This window comes from Nymphalis io, chromosome 20 (assembly GCF_905147045.1).
Source record: "Nymphalis io chromosome 20, ilAglIoxx1.1, whole genome shotgun sequence".
Lineage (NCBI taxonomy): Eukaryota > Metazoa > Arthropoda > Insecta > Lepidoptera > Nymphalidae > Nymphalis > Nymphalis io.
The window spans coordinates 10,570,938-10,587,450 of NC_065907.1; the positions used below are offsets into that span (position 1 = coordinate 10,570,938).

At 31.9% G+C, this 16,513-nt stretch overlaps 1 protein-coding gene across 1 annotated transcript; it reads right to left on the reverse strand.

Annotated features, from left to right (window-relative positions):
• Nucleotides 1-9,830: 9,830 nt before the first annotated feature.
• On the reverse strand, nt 9,831-15,773 carry LOC126776335 (gamma-taxilin-like). Its single transcript, XM_050498789.1, has 7 exons — nt 15,581-15,773; nt 14,629-14,970; nt 14,204-14,401; nt 13,199-13,483; nt 12,907-13,080; nt 12,549-12,668; nt 9,831-11,951 (listed from the first exon to the last, which is right to left on the reverse strand). Exons 1-7 carry the CDS (start codon nt 15,647-15,649, stop codon nt 11,325-11,327), a joined length of 1,815 nt encoding a protein of 604 aa, XP_050354746.1. The 5' UTR covers nt 15,650-15,773; the 3' UTR covers nt 9,831-11,324.
• Nucleotides 15,774-16,513: the final 740 nt, after the last annotated feature.

The following is a 16,513-nucleotide window of genomic DNA, read 5'->3' on the forward strand; positions in this document are numbered from 1 at the left end:
ATTTCCAGTCGTACTGAAAACACAAATGAACACTATTATTGTGCGTCAAAATAAATTAAAAATGTAAATAAATATCATGTCACACAAAAATCACAATCTGACCTTTCAGTACTTTCACAGAAGTTTTAAGTTTGGTTTTAGGAGCGGGGTCGAAAGTGCCCCTAGCTCGACTTGTGGAGCAATGTACAGACGGAATCTCGGCATTAGTATTTATAGAGAGTGTTGTATTGGCCCCGGACGCTGAAAGTGTTAGATAATTCTATAGAGCTGCTTTTGTTCTTTGCGTCACGACTTTTTTTTTCTTAAGAGTTCAATCCTTTCGCTGAAAACTGCACAATAGAATTATACTATATTGATAAAAGTGCAATTACTTTTATAATTACAGATGACAATTTTCTATTAATGATATACAATATAAAAATATTATGAAATAAATTATTATTACCATGAGTAAATATATGAAATATAAATATGAAATGTAAATTAATACTAATATAATTATATTAGAATTTATTATACATGACAAAAGCATTATTTACATAATATTAATTGTTAAATATATATAAGTGGGGATAATATTTTATGTAGATTATATTAGAAATAAATAATTGAATATAGAGTACAATCCTATATCACCATACTATATACGTATTTGTAGCTTGTTGTAATACTAGCTTGTAATTGATATACATATTTACTTCACTTACATATTTGTCTGCCAAGAATTTATTTTTTTACAGAAATTGTAGAGAAAATCTTAAACACGACCGACTATAATCCTGTTGGATACGAAGGATTATAGTCGGTTTCGAGTGGTTGACAGGATTTGATAAATGTAACATTCTATAACGGTAATATCAGCTCAATATAATCCACAGTTTGAATTATACGAAGGGTGCATTGTAATGTAAAAAAATTATATCACAAGTCGACTGTTGTAATTAGAAAAACACACGAAAATTGCATCGCTTTAAACGTTTTTTTATGAAATTTTCAGGCATTACTATTATGTTTTTTTATTATAGATATATAAAAGCAAAATGTAACGGTCGAAGGCCATGTGCTCGTGTTGTCCTGTCAATACTTGCAAGATATGAGAACTATTTCATCCGTTTTTCAAAGGAGTAAAAGAGAAAACGATAGATAAAAAAGAAATTATCTGCATATATTATTTATATATAGATTTATTGTAGAATAATATATTTGTATTGAATAATCTATTAAATAAAAGGTTGTTTTCAATTATTATGAACTTTCGTCGGAGAGCTTTAAGCAGCAGCTATTCTGTAAAAACTCCATTACACGAAAAAGGTGATACGCTACTTTGATGCGTCTATTGTTTGAATAATATAATTATAGTTTAATATAAAACTTACTGGCATTTCACAATCGTCATCTGCGACATCAGCAATCAGTTTTGAGTTTGTTTCAGACATAAGTCTACCCACTTCCACGCAGCGGGTATACCTACAATTAAACTACAATTGATGGCGATTAAACAACAATAGTTGGTATGATATAGGTTCATTTACGCTGGTACCACCCACTCATTACATATCCTACCGCAAAACAGCAATAATTAGTATTTTTGTGTTCCGGTTGGAAGGGTGAGTGAGCTAGTGTAACCAAGTTAGTTACACGCACATAACATCTGAGTTTAAAATGTCGGTGGCACATTGGTGATCTTATAAATTGTTAATATTTCTTACGGTGCCAATGTCTGTAGCCAATGGTGACTGATTATCATCAGGTGATCGATCTGTTCGCCCACCTACATATAATATAAAAAAGAGCCAGTGTATGACAACAGATACAAGGGTTAACATCTTACATCTCACTGACTGCGTATTGATCATACTTATAGCTTTTATACCAATGTCTTCGGGTGAAGACGAGCAATTAACATCTGGAGACTCATTTCTTCGTCTACTTACCTAAATAAAAGAAAATCCATCTAAAATTCTTGTCTTAATTGTAATTTATCTTGGATAATTTATAAACCTACATTAGAATATGTAACTTATATATAATTCTAATTAATTTAAAGTATATCATGCACATTGTACATATGTTTATTGGCTAACGCAACATAACGGCGAATATATAATCTAATTGTAGTGTCGTGGGGAAACCGTTTTCCTTGTTAATAATTTATCTAAAACATTGCGGAAAATCGGAAGTTGTTATAATTTACAATCATTTTAACATTAATCGAATAATTTAATTATAGTATATAACTTACATTCGGTGTCGAGAACGAGTCTATATTGCTGACTTATTATAAGAATAATACAATCTATCCTAAAATCAACATTTTACAGATAATACCAAAATATAGGTATGGATGTTCCGCCTTCGGGTCATCAGTCCACCTAGTTCTTTTTTTTTTATAGCATAGGAAGGCGGACGAGCGTATGGGCCACCTGATGGTAAGTGGTCACCAACGCCCATAGACATTGACATTGTAAGAAATGTTAACCATCGCTCACATCAACAATGCGCCACCAACCTTGCGAACTAAGATGTTATGTCTCTTGTTCCTGTAATTACACTGGCTCACTCACCCTTCAAACCGGAACACAACAATACCAACTACTGCTGTTTTGCAGCAGAATATCTGATGAATGGGTGTTACCGACCCAGACGAGCTTGCACAAAGCTCTACCACCAGTAAACCTGCGGTGTCTTGTACTCCATTCTTCATGTCGTGAATTTCATTCAAGGACTTTTTTCTTTATTTTATTCACTATTTTCTTGTATTAATTATGACAGGTATCCGGCATAGAGCCTACTCACACGTAACCTTCTGGCGTACCATCAACTAATCAAAGATATTTAGATGAAACCATGGACAATTTACTGTTTTTTTTAATGATTTGACATATTTATAACAGTAATTACACCGGGTTACTCGTAAGTACTTTGTAAACAAATTGATACAATCTAGCGACATTATTAGATGTGACTGATAACTTTATTCCAAATAGCTATACAGAAAATAAGAATAATTATTTGTACAATTAAGATTTCTTTCAATACATTAAAGATTAAATTCGTGTAATTAAACTATGAAATAAGCCCATGAAATTTAATTTAAATTATCTTTGGTGTTGTGTGGAGAATAATTCATTAATACAATCAGTTCGAATATCGCCGCTAGATCAATTGTAAATATTTATGTAGGTATGTTGCAATCAAACGAAAATAAATTAAAAGAAAAGGTTTAAGGTTTACATATCTACTTCATATTTGTATTGCCGAGATGGCCTAGTGGTTAGAACGCGTGAATCTTAACCGATGATCGTGGGTTCAAGCCCGGGCAAGCACCACTGAATTTTCATGTGCTTAATTTGTGTTTATAATTCATCTCGTGCTTGACGTGTCTCGTGTTTAATTTCATTAAAATTATGCCACGTGTGTATTCTACCAACCCGTATTGGAGCAGCGTGGTGGAATAAGCTCCAAACCTTCTTCTCTAAAGGGAGAGGAGGCCTTAGCCCAGCAGTGGGACATTAATAGGCTGTTACCGATTTGTTTCGTATATATGTGTGCATGTACAAGCTTTAATTTCATTTTTTTCTAGGTTCATTGTTATTTTTAGCTTCTTTTTTTACAGCAAGTAATTAGTAACTGTGATTATTAATAAACATATAGTTTTTGCTTTCAAATGATTTAACGCAATCTGTGGATGTATTCTAATTGTATGTATGTAAAAATGATTAGAGTAAAATTCGCTAGGAAATAAATAAATAAATACCGATATAAATATATATAAATAAATACCAATATATCGTTTCGTTTTTCAAGATATGTCTAATTTAATAAATTAATTTAATTTAACGATCGATAAAGAAGTAAAATTAACTTCGATGTTATGCCTTAAATATAAATATTTTTAATAAAATTATTTTTATGGAACTACTTAGGATTTTTTTTTCTTAAATTGTCGTCAAATTACTGTTCTGAAAAAATGTTTGCAGCTTCATAATTTACTGATTATACTTTTTGTTCTCAGAAATACGAAGGCGTGTTGCGTTACCAAGCAGAAGCAGGCGCCAGATATCAGTCAGGAAGCCAATTCTGCTAACAAATTGTCACTTTATAGCAATCGAATCAAAGCGTAAATCGGCAACGATTATCCGTTTTCCTATTTTTTAATTCAATTATCAACTATTTGCATAATAGTTAAAAATTAATTTTGGTTTTGACATAACGATATATGTCAACATCATACCGGTACGGTTTTGATTCTAATAAATATAATAGTCAAAGTTGTATCGTAATCGTTATAGATTAGTAGAATTCTACTCCCCCCATCTCCCCAGATCAAGGGATTCTAAAGTGCAACTAGATCACTGTGTTGATCATAGGACAATGGTTAAACGGCAATTTAGGACAATGGTTATTCTCATTTGCATGATTGTTTTCCCTCTCTACATTATTTTCTTGAGAAATTTGGTACTATGATAACATAACTGTTATGATGCTTTAGTTACACTGGCTCACTCACCCTCAAACCGAAACGCAACATATTAAGTATTGTTGCTTAGCGATAGAATATTTCATTAGTGGGTGGTCCTATCACTAAATAAAAACCAATAAGCATAACAATTAAAACAAATTTTACCTAGACAAGCTTACACAAAGCCCGACCACTAAGTGTTCACTTATACCACCCAAACGGACTTGCACAAAGCCATACCACCTAGATACGTAAAAACCACATCCGCATTATTTATTTCACAACAATACATGCAATACAATTGAGTATTTGAATATTTTTACTTATATAGTCAGGTAATATTTCAGTAAAAATATTCAAATACCGAGATAATAGCCGAGATGGCCTATTTGCTAGAACGCGTAAATCTTAACTGATGATGGTGGGTTCTAACCCGGGCAAGCACCACTGAATTTTCATGAACTTAATTTGTATTTATAATCATCTCGCGCTTGACGGTAAAAGAAACCATCGTGAGGAAACCTGCATGTGTCTTATTTCATTGAAATTATGCCACATGTGTATTCTACCAACCCGCATTGGAGCAGCGTGGTGGAATAAGCTCCAAACCTTCTCCTCAAAAAGGGCGAGGAGACTCCATAGGGAATTACACCCTATAAATTCAGGTTTGTACAAAATAACCTTCTAACAATAAATAGGTAATCTTACAGAGTTAAGAGCAACGATTCATTACTGTTGTCCTGCGCAAGCTCAATTCTATTACGACAACAAAGATCTTTAGAGTATTATCAAATGATTTGAAAGTATTATTGAACGATGTCGTGTTGTGAAAAATATCATGACTGTGAAAAATTATCTAAAAGATTGTCGTGCTCTATGAAAGTAGTGTCTATGGTTTTGTATTGGTGTCATCGTAATATAGTGAGTTTGTTGGTTACGCTTTCAAGTCTAAATCTTTGACTACTCAACCGTCATCATAAAGATTTTCATACCCGTCTGGGGTACCCAATACCTCCCTCACACGCAGTCGAAGCCGTAGGCGGAAACTAATACTAAGTGAAAAAAAATAGTAATTATTGATATAATGATTTTTATCTTCTAGGACAGTGATTCTTAACCACTGTGTCAAATTTTAGATATTATTATGTTAATATTATTAAATAATATGATTTAAAAAGAAAATATCCTTTTAACAGGAATAGATATTTAAATCCATAAAATTTGATTGGGTTCGTAATCTATTTTACGCAGTGTGTATAGGTAAGTAAATAATTTTTAAACTTATATTTTTCTCTGTATGCCGTCAAATTTTGAAATAGTTAAAAGTATGCCGCAACAAAAAAAAGTTGAGAATCCGTGTTCTAGGACTTCACATTTCAATTTCAATAGTATGAAAAAATACGTTTCGAACTTTCGCAATGTAACTTACGTCTATATAATGTTTAATTTCACTGAAATTCTAACGCATGTGTGGAATAAGCTCCAAACCTGCTCAAACGGGAGAGAAGTTCCCACTGCTGAACCAATGTATTTAAATTTTTAAAGTTATTCATTTTTTTTTAAATCTTCATCAAATAAATGTTTTTTTACAAGTATCTAAGATATAATCGGAAGGGAATATTTTGTAAGTAGTAAAATTTCAATTATAAAATGCTACAATTATTTTGTATTCATATCACTTGAAAGTTAAATATACAAAAGTCGCAGCTAAGGAAAGTAGCACACTTTGTAGAGACCTTGGCCTAGAGGCCAAAATGTTTGTTACAATTATATGCCTGCATTATACATATACCTATAGGTAGTCAAGACAATTTCGTTTGATAATACGACCAAACCATACACAATTCATTCACAACACTCATAATTTAATATATTTGCCTCGGACGTATTCCATATTTGTAATAAATAACCGGATTTAAATAAAGTTTATTGATTTCCATTACATAAGTATAAGCCTAAATCAGTAGTCGGAGAATTAACTAATTGTAAAATAACTTTTCCTTATATAAAATTTAGAAAAAAGGACGTCGATATCGTAATTATAGATGTTGCGTTACCTACTATGTTCTAATAAATAATTTAAAATTACGTATTGATATTATTAAATTGTATATCAAATGTACAAGCTATTTTAAAATATTTGAATAGTTTCTATGCAGGCAGCTTATTAAATCTTTAATTTTAAAGAATGCACCGTCATAATTGCAATTTTAAGCTGATTTTAACAGGCATCCATCATCATCCAACATTTTACCGTAGAATAACGATTTAATAATATAAATACGTCGTAATTTCATTCATTAAATGTTTACTGCAGATTCCTGAAGAGCCATATATATATGACTGCCTAATTGGTACGTTACTGTATAACCTGTATTGTTTGGATAATCTACATTCCGAACGGTGGTAGCTTATATTCAAGTGTACATTTTATTACGACGACACAAATATACGTCTATGAAACCACTAAACACTATATTAAAATCAAACAGATATCAAACAAAAATGGATATTGGTATATAACAATAACTAATATATGAGAAATTGTGTATATTACAACTCAGGATTTTGCTACTAATAACATCTAGGTCAACATGAACAAAGCAACGGAAACACATTGTTAATTTTATAGTTTAATAAAATTCGATGACAGATCAGGCGTCACGGCCGAGGAAACCGTTCGCAATTTTATCACGTGCTAAATTTTATTAGGCAATTGAACACGGCTGGTAACTGGATGTTCCGTAAGTTGCATTGCGAGTACAATCCTTACAGATTTACAAAATGTTAGCGACATAATGAAACGGTGCAATGTCTTAAATAAAAAAATAACTTAATTTATACTAAGAAAAATGGATGAGGTGAAATATATAATACAGTCATAGCCCGTAAATATCAATTTGCTAGGCGACGGGCGACTAGGAGACGGTCTGGTCCCATGCAACTTCAGTACAGTGATGAGTAAACATGCATCCTCACAATTTTTTCGATCAACTCAATCACCTCCTTTTCTTAGTGATGAGGCTTTGTGCAATGTTGATTGGATAGGTACCACTGTCACATATTCTACCGCCAAACACGAATTGGTGATATAAGGGATGGTTAATATTCCAACGCTTATAACCACTTACCTTCAGGTGGCCCTTTTGCCCATCTTTGAATACGATTTGGGATTAGAAAATATGTCACGCTGAAAATACATTACATTCTTTATATCCATTGGTAAATCCGCCGAGGGTAACACTATCTTCGAACTATACTGTACTAACTAATTTCTTCTAATTCCGGATATTTCCACTGCAAGGGTAAATAAGATAAGCGCGTTCCTTCTTAGACAGCATCAGCACTTATCAAAAGATTGATTGTGACCAAGCATATTACTATCGACAATATAAAAAATATATATTTACATAAATATATATATATATGTGTGTGTGTGTACCTTCTCCTCAAAAAGAGGAGAGGAGGCCTTTAGCCGAGCAGTGGGACATTCACAGGCTGTTACGGTTACGGTGTGTGTTTAATTATTTAGGACGATAGTGAAATGTCAGAAAGTGATATGCATTTTTTTTTATTTACCTACTTAAGAATACAACAAAGTAAATAAAAAATAAATGATGGCACTACAAAAATCATCTTCATCTTGAGTGCCCTTCCGCCTAGGATTTTAGATACAATGTAGACTATAATTGTTGTTTTAAATAATACATCTTCAACTTGTTTAAAATTCCTATTGGTTATTTCGCCTGTTCTATTATCTAAGCTATTTATTAAGCGAGGAATCATGTAAGAGCTGGTACGCTGTCATTGAAAAATTTAAGGTTTTGTGAAATTATTTATAACATTTAAAGGATACACGTATCAAAATAACGCATTACTGACGAAGTGAGTTCTTACAAAATAGATGGTCTGAAAGTTATAAAAAAAAGCCCGATGACACCTAGACGTAACCAGACCCAATAGTGGTTAATTTTCCTCGGTCTACCGACTACGCAGAACTTATCTCTTTGCATCTTCCAATTATTTATCGAGGGTGATTGGATAATGATTCTGTAATTCCTGATCGGCTCAGGTGGCCTAGGCTTAGGTACTTACATAAGTACAAGACTGAATACCTCGCCAGTATTGGTCAGTTTTCATTTCTATTTTCTAGATCATGATCGTTTCTTTCTTCTAATGCGCAATTCGAAATTTAAATAAATTATTAATTTTTTTACATACAAGAAAATCTTTTCCAAATTCAAAATTACTGTATGATTCCAGCATCATACGAGTACAATAATTTTTCATTTCTCTTGATATTTTTGCTCTGAGGGATGGATTTATATATTGTTACATTTTGGTCACTTAGTTGATATAAAATTAATAATACTCTTGCTGTAATTTAAAGAGCAATAAATCTTGTTTAGCTTTTTTTTAACGCTGGAAAAACGCATTACGCGTTTCCCCTACGGGAACAGTCCAAGGCGCCGAGTGCGCCCGAACATCGGAATACCCATTAAAAACCAGCGGTACCCTTTCCGTCTTAACGAGAAGCGCCACGGGATTGCTTCCGCATGCTACCGAGAATCTTGTTTAGCCTACATTATGTTGTAATATTGTAACTTTTATTTGTATGTCGATATTATTTAAATAATCACGAGAGTCAATACTTCATTTTCAAACGCCAATATTTGTTACATCACTTAAAAAGTGCTTATTATTATTATTAGTACCAGTTTCAGCCTGCATGAGATGGCAGGGGAACGTGTCTTTCTGTACCCCTTAAAAAGTCTATGCAAAATTTCATAAAAATCGGTTAAGTAGTTTTAGTGAAAGAATAAAAAACAAACAAATAAACTCCATTTTGCATTTATATTTTTTTTTTTTGAAAATACACTTCTTCATGAATTATCTGTCAGTCAGTGTCAGTCAGTCATATCACTCTGACAGGGACATATGGCGCAGGCTCGTAGGCGAATAACATCTGCGCCGAATAATTTATAATACTTCATGGCGATAACGACCGCTCTGACAAGAGTGTCACGACGAAGAAGAAGAAGAATGAATTATCTTATATTTCAGCTTTATAGACAAACTTAAATATCAAAACATCACATCAATCAAAATTTGAGCCAAATTGTTAGAACCGTTTCCGAGGTATATGATATATATAGAATTGCTCATTTAATATTATAAGATGAATCTTTTCAGTTAAGCGTGAATCTGTAAGCGCAGAGTAATAATATATTCTTTGGAATTAGGCGACCCGATTGAAATCGATCAGAAGTTACATACATAAATATATAGGAAATTTAATAAAAAACAGAATATTTAAAAAAAACATGTAATTAATCATACAACTTGAACATTTCGTCAAAATCATATCAATTTTTAATAAATGCAAGGCGTACCATAATGAGAAAAGAAAATAATTTGTACAAAACCATAAACAGATATATTCTTATTGTCATAAAGAAAAGTCTATTTAAAAAAAACCGTCATTTTAGGTAACGATGTTTAATTGTCAAATACACTAAAATCAAACGGCCTTATAAACGTTATTTAGCGGGGCAAAGTTAAGCAATACTGTCTTCGTCATTCGAATGTCATATCACTAACGACAGAAAGAGACAAAGAAGCGTTTAACTAAACAGACGCTGACACTTGAACGGATTTTCAGTGTTCCGCTAGCCAGTGTTGCCACACGTGATTTGTGTATATATTTTGGCGCGACCAACCAAAGAATAAAGTAAATAAATAAATTATGTATCGTTATACATTAAAGCAAATAATTCTTAGTGTATTTAACATTAAACCTACCATTTATATATAAAAAATTCTGCACGCACATACAAGAAATACACAAAAGGTCATATTTGACTAGACATAACTAATTTCAGGCACTATCGAATTATTTGCGCTGAATAAAAACGGATATAATCACACAAAACGCAACCAGTCGTTATAACACTAAAATACAAAACATTATATTAAAACTTTTCGACGATTATTTTAATTCATAAAATAATGTAGAAAAGTTATTAGGCATTTACATTCCTACTTAGCGATTTAAACCGTAACGCGAGATTTAAGATTATAGAAAAATAATTAAATAGCACCATACAACTATTATCATGAGATTTCACTACAAATTTATACTTAAGAGATTATATCGTATTTCGGTTTCACTGATTTCTGCCGTACCTCATTTGGTTCGATTCGACTTTTTTAAGTCGACACCACCGCCACCCTTGGGAACTAAGATGTTACGTCCCTTATTCCAGGCTCACTCAACCTTCAAACCGGAACAACTATACTAAGTGTTACTATTCGGCGGTAGCGTATGTGAAATGTACCTTCCCGAAGGTAAAAAAGGTACCTTGTCGAAGGGCTTGCACAACGCCCTACCAGCAACAACTCTGAGAAGTCAACATTAACGTTTTATAATTCTATTCTATTCTTCTTTCCGTTCTCTCTCAACAGACACTTGAAAAGAAAGAATAGCATCAGGATAACCGAAATAGTTCATATAATTTCATTTAAGAATATCTAAGAATCGTTTAATGACAAGTTATTAACTAGAAAAAAATATATCGTTGGACAGTGTTTTTAAATTTGTATAAAAAATACTTCCCACTATATAATATAGTACCTTTACAAGAATTAAATTAATATATAAAATGCTATATATATATAAACGCTTTCGGATCAATACATACACATTAATTATTATTTTTTCATCCTAATACTGATCAATAAACCAAATTTTTTCAAGAACAATTCCTAGTTATTTATAAAAGAACATCGCATTACGATTTAATTTGACACGAATCAAAAAATATGCCACAAAAGTCTATTTACATAGGATACACGTTAATGTTTATGTACTAACTGGTGTTTCTCCAGTAATTTTGTCCTTTTCAACATCAACGGTTTCATTAATCGGTTCAACGTTCATAACTGGGACATCTTTTAGTTCAGCTGGAACAACTTTATTTTCGCTACATGTTTCATTTTCGTTTAAAACAACTTCTGTATTTGGTTCATTGTTTTGTTTTTCGACTATTTCTTCTATTAATACTGCCTTCTCTTCGCTCACTTCACCATTTTGTTTATCAATGTCATCACTGACAACTTCTAAATCGCAAATGTTTATATTAGCCATGTTAATTGCTTGTATAAGGCTCTCCATTGTTTTACTATCTATTTTGTCATCTGTGCTGTTTTCTTCATTTTTAACTTTATTATCTTCAGTAGTAGGTGAAATTTCCTTTGGCGTTTCCTTAACACTTGACTCAATCTCAGCTTCTTTTGTATTACTACTGTCTTGACTGGCTTTTTGGGCTTGTTTTTCAGCCTTATTCTTTTTCGATTTCGACTTCTTCGATTTCTCTGGTTTCGGAGATTCTTCTTTAGTGTTATTCTTATTAGTCAGGACATTCAGTTGACTCTGTAGGTGCGCCAGACTCTGTCTTAGTTGCACACAATTTGCTGCCATTGCATCGACCTGGTAAAGCAATCGAAATAATTAATTGATGAACTTTGTATCTAAATTGTTTTAATAATTTCAGTTTGGTAATACTACATGTATTTGTATCTGAATAATCCGGTTTGAATAGAAACTATTTTCAGGGTATAGGGATATAAGATATAGACAACGGTATATAAAATTAAAAAAAAATTATAAATAAGCTAATTCACTATGGAGTCAACTCTAGCTTTGTCAGATTACAATTGATAGATGATGGTCAGAAAAAAAAAGTTCAACCATTAACGCCCAATCACCGGATCCAAATAATTACAACTTTGTTTGTGCCTTATATTAATAATATGCACAAAATTTGCAAAGACTTGAAATTAACTATAGTTTATCAGCGGTTTCTGTATCTCACTTATGTAGTTTATCATCTAAAATGATACTAAGGAGTTCGAACGTATCAATAATATATCTTAAATTTATACAAGATTTATTTGATATTATATTTTATTTATACTAAAAAGATATCACTAAGAGTTGGGTGTACGGAGGGGAGTCGTTTGAAGAGGGTCCAACATAGCAAGCAATATAAATATCAATGTATAAACAGTAGACAGCGCGGCTGACCTTGGCGTCGCTGGCGGGCGCGGCGGGCGCGGCGGGCGCGGCGGGCGCGGCGGGCGCGGGCGGCGCGGGGCGCTCGATGTCGTGCTCCTTCAGCGTGTTCAGCAGCAGCGTGCGCTCCGCCTGCCGCGGACGTTTTACCGTATATGCACAATCCAAATTTATGGTATTTACAACCACAGTCAATGTAGTCTTTCAATTAAATAAACAAATGGGAGTTAACATTTAATTAATTTTACTTCTAAGCCTATTTTAAACAAAGTAAAGTATAATAATATATTAGGTATGTTTGTGTTTTTTTTTATAGGTGCTTATGCTAAATAAAACTTGAGCAGCATAAAAATCTTCCGTTACACTTTACCTGCAGTGTTCGACACAAGCTCTGCATCTGCAGGAGATGTTTTCCCGAGGCAGCAGCTCGCTCCTCGCTGGCCTGCCTCTCTCCACACATATCCAAAAGAGCAGTTTGTGAGGTCTCCCAACGTTTCTTCCAGGAAAGCGATTCCTTTTCTAGCTTTTGAATTTTTTTTGACATCTGAAATTTTAACACGAGTCTTTAACATCCTACACTTTACACACTAAGAAAAATTACATTTCATATTGCAATATTGTAAATTTTTTATTTATTAGGAAATCGCAATAGCAGTTCTTACCTTCTCCATTTGTTCTTTAAAACCACCAAATACTTGATTACTTTTCACCAAAGCGTTCTGGAACTCGTCATACTTGTCCATGTAAATTGCCAGCTGACCCTTTAAAGATGTCTCTGTACCCTGTAGTTCAATGATCTTCGCCCTGTACTGTGCGAGGGTCACCTTCATCTGTTCCATCTCGGCTAAAATGCGTTCTCGTTCTGCTTGATGCTCTAGAGAGGCTTTTTGCAATTTCGCATCAGATAATTGAGTTTCTAAAGTCATTTGTTTTGCCATTTTGTCCACCTTAAAAAATATTTAATAATATATGTTTAATGAAGGAACAGTAACTTATATATTTATTTTTATACTTGTTTTAAAGTATTCCAATTATACAATTAAAATAAATACTGTTTTAGCAATAAGCCATAAATATAATTTTGTTAAAAAATATTAATTTTAGTCTTATCCTTTAAGCCCTCAATAAAAGTGAATAAAAGCTGTTTTAATGCATCTTTTATGTAATGTATACTTCTGTTAAGCTCCGATAATATGGTTAGTGACCAGGTTTTACACATTATCGTTTGGAGTAGTGAATTCGATACATTTAGTCTTTTTACTATTTACCAGTAACCCATCGACACTAAAATGTGCTTTACATCCAAAATATAAAGCAGTACACTTATATAAACGAGGATGAGAAATTTTTAAGACTCATCACCAGCCCATCAACTATCTAAATTTTCTTTTGCCATAGAGTTAAGCTTTCAGACTAATATATCATGTTGCATGCTATCAAAGACCTAAGATAATCCACAGAAAGTTTCTAAAGCTTTTCCTCTTTGTGTTTGTGTTGGATTTTTCACTTACGTACTATATGTATGTGCCATATGTGATACAGAATTAGCTTGGTCAACAATGTTTATGGTTCGTAAAATTGTAGAAGTACATAAAGATAATGTTCTACCTCATTGTTCTGTGTTCTTTTGTTCGATACTCATGAAATAAATAGGTAATATAGATTACCTGTTGCTCCCTCAGCTGATATTGTTGAACGACACTTTTAAACTTCTCCGTCATACTAATATTGTCATCCCTCAACTTAGCGTTCTTTTCATTGTTTTGTTGCAATAATGTTGTTATTTCTGACAGGGTGTTCTGAAATTTGGTTTGAGTTTCCTTACGCCTCTCTTCTTCCTCCCGAATTTTGAGAAGAGATTCTTCCTGTAAGTATTAAGTATTTATTAGGGCCTGTAATTTGTGTAAGGTAATTTCTGTAAAATGTACTTAAAAAGTTTATATAGATAACATGATAGAATTCAAAATATTATTTTTAAAATTTCAAGTTAATAACAAAAACTTTAATAATCTGTATAATAAGAAGTCAAAATTATATATAATGGCATACTATAGAAGACATGAAGTTATTTCTTTTACATTTAAAAATATACCTTAATAGCCTTGTTCTGTTTCTGCAACTCCCGACAAAGATTTTCTAACTTAGATTTAACTAATATAGTTTTATTGTATTCAAATTGCAATTGTTCCTTTTCTTTGGTTAGCAAGGCATAACGTTTATCTGACTGTTTAATGTAGAATTGTAATTTTTTATTGTCTTCAGCTGCTTGAACATATTTCTTACACACTAATGACAGTTTTTCGTCAGGAGTTGGTACTGAGTTAAGTGATTTCATGAATTGTTCAACATTTTTGTCATCTTTTTTTGAACGATCATCTTTTTTTGATTTCTTTGGTGGATCTTGAAGTAGTGGTGTTTGTGTGGGTGGTTTTTCCTGTAAGATTATCAATATACATATTGATTTTAGTAGTGGTTTTTTAAAAGCCATATTTTAAATTAAAATGCAAAAATATAATAATAATTGCAATTACCTATTTCTATATAATCATACACACTATTTTAATTTCATTTTAGTAAAGCAAACACAAAAGATATATTTGATATTTTATCTATACTTGAACAAATGGGTTTTTTAATAGTAAACCAAATTATCTTATATAAAAATAATGCAGTTGTTTACAAAACCATAGCAACAATTTATACGGAAAAGTTATTGTATAACATAAAGGATTTAATAAATTGAGGCATCAGATTTTCTTTAACCATAAAAGAATAAAACGTGCTTCAGAACTAAAATATCGTAAACATTTTAAATTTGGCATTACGCCAAAGTGTACAGGTTAACTATAGGTAAGTTAACTCCAATATTTAAACTTAACTCGTAGAGAGAAGAGTTTCTAACAAGACAGAAATATGAAACCGAATTAATTTTATAATGAGAGATAAATAGTAATTTTAAAGTTGAAGTTTTTAAAAATCCTCTGTCACCTGATATTGTTTTATTTCTATTTATAAAACAAGCTGAATTAAAACTTAATACTTACTTCTGTTTTACTTTCCGGTGAAGCATTATCTGAACTTCCTTTTAGTACTTCGTTTTGTGTAGCTTCCATTTTTTCTAATTCTTACGAATATTATTTTTTTGTTTAGCTAGCTAAACAAAACTAAAATAGATGAATGCCAAGTGCCAATCTACAATATTAGTATTAGTAGCACTAATATTCGCTAGTGAGGTGCTGTAGTCCTCATACTCTATGGTAGCGTAGCTCTAGTGTCAAGTGTCATAAAAGATGGTCTACGTTATGGTAGATGGACTAGATAGGAATAAATATTGTCGAATATCGATATCGATTTTACATATAGAGTTAACATTACAATTAACACTTCTACTCACTACTTTCACGTTACAAATACCCAATATATGAATATGTTTGGTATATGTCGCGCAACTATGATAGATAAGATTCTATCTGTGAATAATGAAGACCTCCTCGCAACCCATGTCTGTTCTTTAATATTGACCGCACTCAAACGAAACTTGGACAGAATGCTCCAATATCGCGAATATCGCGAAAATATAATTATTGTGTACAAAACACAGTAACATTGATTGTGACGGGCTCTCATCGTTCATGAAAAAATGTGATGATTCTTTTAGTACAAACTGTACAAAAAGTGATTTGAATAAATAATTAGTAAAATTTTCTATATATCATTAAACTAATTCTGCAGCTTTATATAACTTTATAGATATAGATAATAAATGGTAAATCCACACTGTTATTTTTTTTAATTATAAATATATATGTATGTATAAACATGTAGTTAGTAAAACTACAATACACAACACTTGTTATTTAATTTGAATATCGTTAAAACCAATATTTTTCTTATTAAAATTAGAACATTTATAATTATTTAATGTAATAATGTTTAATAAATTTGAGTATAATATTTTCTAGACTAACCAAATGTAA

Bases quoted from the DNA above. Each gene is read 5' to 3' on its own strand.
- LOC126776335 (XM_050498789.1), bottom strand. From the start codon at position 15,649: ATGGAAGCTACACAAAACGAAGTACTAAAAGGAAGTTCAGATAATGCT. The intron at 13,484-14,203 runs GTAATCTATATT...ATATTTTTTAAG, and splicing joins ATCAGCTGAGGGAGCAACAG to GTGGACAAAATGGCAAAACA. The intron at 13,081-13,198 runs GTAAGAACTGCT...TTAAAATTTCAG, and splicing joins TTAAAGAACAAATGGAGAAG to ATGTCAAAAAAAATTCAAAA.